General features: G+C 42.1%; 1 protein-coding gene across 1 annotated transcript in view; it reads left to right on the top strand.

Moving 5' to 3' along the window:
- nbeaa (neurobeachin a) overlaps positions 1–2,312 on the top strand; it is a gene marked incomplete in the record, with an annotated part of 147,512 nt that overhangs the window by 100,307 nt on the left and 44,893 nt on the right. Inside the window, 3 exon segments of the mRNA XM_014003308.1 lie at positions 879–987; positions 1,103–1,184; positions 1,417–1,540. Of these exon segments, the coding sequence (XP_013858762.1) occupies positions 879–987; positions 1,103–1,184; positions 1,417–1,540 (315 nt within the window).

The raw sequence follows: 2,312 nt of genomic DNA, 5'->3' as shown, positions 1-2,312 counted from the left end.
ATTGAAATTCTCTATTCACACGACTGATTTTCATCCTCTTTTAAAAAATAAATTATGAAATTAAAAAAAAAACACATTTGTTGTAGCGGATAACTCAGGATTACGGTAAACTGACGTCATTGTTTCTGACTCAACAACTTCTATGTTGTTCAGTTTTTCATTGAATTTACATGATATTAAACCTGTTTATTGGTAACATTCTGCGTAGGTATTTGCCGTTGCCCGTGGTTCTTTAATTTGAGGAAATTGGTACTGGAAAGTCCTTGAAAGGTCCTTGAATTTGATGTTGACCAAGGTGTGGGAACCCTGGAGGAAGGTGGCAGGCTGTGAAGTTGTGTCAAGAGAGATTACAGTCTGGTTGGGGCTAGTTGGTCCAAAAATGTCTGCCAGATGTTTTGAAAATACTTTGTCTATCATATCCAATCTGGCTCTCTTCATATGCAGTACTCCAATTAACTCTGACACCCATTCCACTTCTGATTTGCACAACCTTAAGATCAGTCTCATAGCAATAATCGCTCCAGACAAAAGCGGCCTGGACTGAAAGGCCACATTTAAGAAGAAACAAAGAGTATCCAAACAAAATCTTACTAAAATCAGGCTTAAACACACAAACATTTTGAAAAAACACTATTTGTCTCAACAGAAATTATACACATTTTAACAAGTCCAAAAAGGTCGTAAGTAAAGTAGTAAAGTAATGAAAGAAGGCTCAAGACATTTGCACAACAGTATAAACTATAAAAAGCACATCTCCTAAAGCCAAWATGTGCCRTTCGCCAATATCAAACTGTCATTCRATCAGTGACAACCAGAGCCTGTCCTAAATGTCACAAAGCGTTCACTGACGTGCAGTTTTGTCTTTGCTTCGGCTGCAGGAGGAAGGTTGAGATCATGCACACACACAGTCTGTTCACGCTGCTGGGGGAACGGCTGATGATGCACACCAACACTGTTTCCATCACCACCTACAACACTCTGTATGAGGTAGGTGAATGTTGGGCAGCGGCTCCACACAAGCTCACGTTGGATCGGTTGGATCTGCCGGAAATGCAAGTGTTTGTCTTTAAACTGCGTCTGCATGAAACCTCTGTTTGTGCAGATCCTGACCGAGCAGGTCTGCACTCAGGTGGTCCACAAACCCCACCCTGAGCCTGATTCCACTGTCAAGATTCAGAATCCCAGTAGGTACCAAAATAGTCCTCAGCTGCTTCGCTTTTTTTTCTGTCTCTCTTTGCTTTCGCTCTGCAAATAACACTGTTTTAATGCGAACAAACAGACAACAAAGCCTGGATTTAAGGCCAACACTGCTGCTCACATCACTCACAGTTTCCTCTCTCAGGAGGCTTTTTTTGCATTTCCGCTTGTCCTGTTTTCCTCCTCATTCCCCGTGTTGTTTTTCTTCATGCCACCCAGTGATTCTAAAGGTTGTGGCCACCCTGTTGAAGAACTCCACCCCGAGTGCCGAGTTAATGGAGGTCAGGAGACTCTTCCTCTCCGACATGATAAAACTCTTCAGTAACAGCCGTGAAAACCGCCGGTAAAAGCACTCACACTCACACAGACCCGCTTTTACCTGCAGTTGTTCCACTTTCTGTCATTATGTGCTAACAGTGGAGGTGTCCCGATACCAGTTTTTCTCAAACCAAGYATGAGTACTTCAGTTTGGGTACATACCGTCAGGCCTGGCTCGATAAGTAAATAATCAATGAATCGCATGATAAATTAAATTATGGCTTGTTTGTTGGTTTTCTTCTTCTCCTCTTTATTTCTACTCCATAGCATAGGAAGGAGTGAACTCTGGCGTTAGGTATTTGTCAGGTACATGGTCTCTAACCTCTGTAGCATGAGAGCCCCATGCCAAACCTTGGTTTTACAGAGAGTTTGTTTATTTTTACACTATGTAAATTTTGTAAGCTTCCGTAAACTTCGTAATCAGCTAAGGGGGTGGGTGAACGCAATTGTTTTATGAAGCCAGAGGAAGACGTAAAGATAAAAATGTGCCGGCTCAGATAGAGGAGRTGGGTAGAGATGTTACAGCTTCAGTTTTGTGTTGTTGTCACAAAATCTGCTCCCGGTCCATAACTTTACATAAATTTCCAAACAATAGTATCGTTTATCGCAGGGGTCCCCAGACTTTTTCCTGTAAGGGCCACATAACTTTTCCCTTCTCTGGTGGGGGGCCGGAGTCAGTTTGTAACAGAAAAAGTGTGATTATTGCAGGAGTGCCTAAATGTAAAAATTAATTGTTTTTCAGAAAGCAAATAACCCTCTCTGGGTTCTTCACAGTATGTGTTCTGCTGAGCTAACAG

This window comes from Austrofundulus limnaeus, unplaced genomic scaffold (genome assembly GCF_001266775.1).
Source record: "Austrofundulus limnaeus strain Quisiro unplaced genomic scaffold, Austrofundulus_limnaeus-1.0 Scaffold17, whole genome shotgun sequence".
Classification (NCBI taxonomy): domain Eukaryota; kingdom Metazoa; phylum Chordata; class Actinopteri; order Cyprinodontiformes; family Rivulidae; genus Austrofundulus; species Austrofundulus limnaeus.
This window is presented reverse-complemented; position numbering and strand designations above follow the sequence as displayed.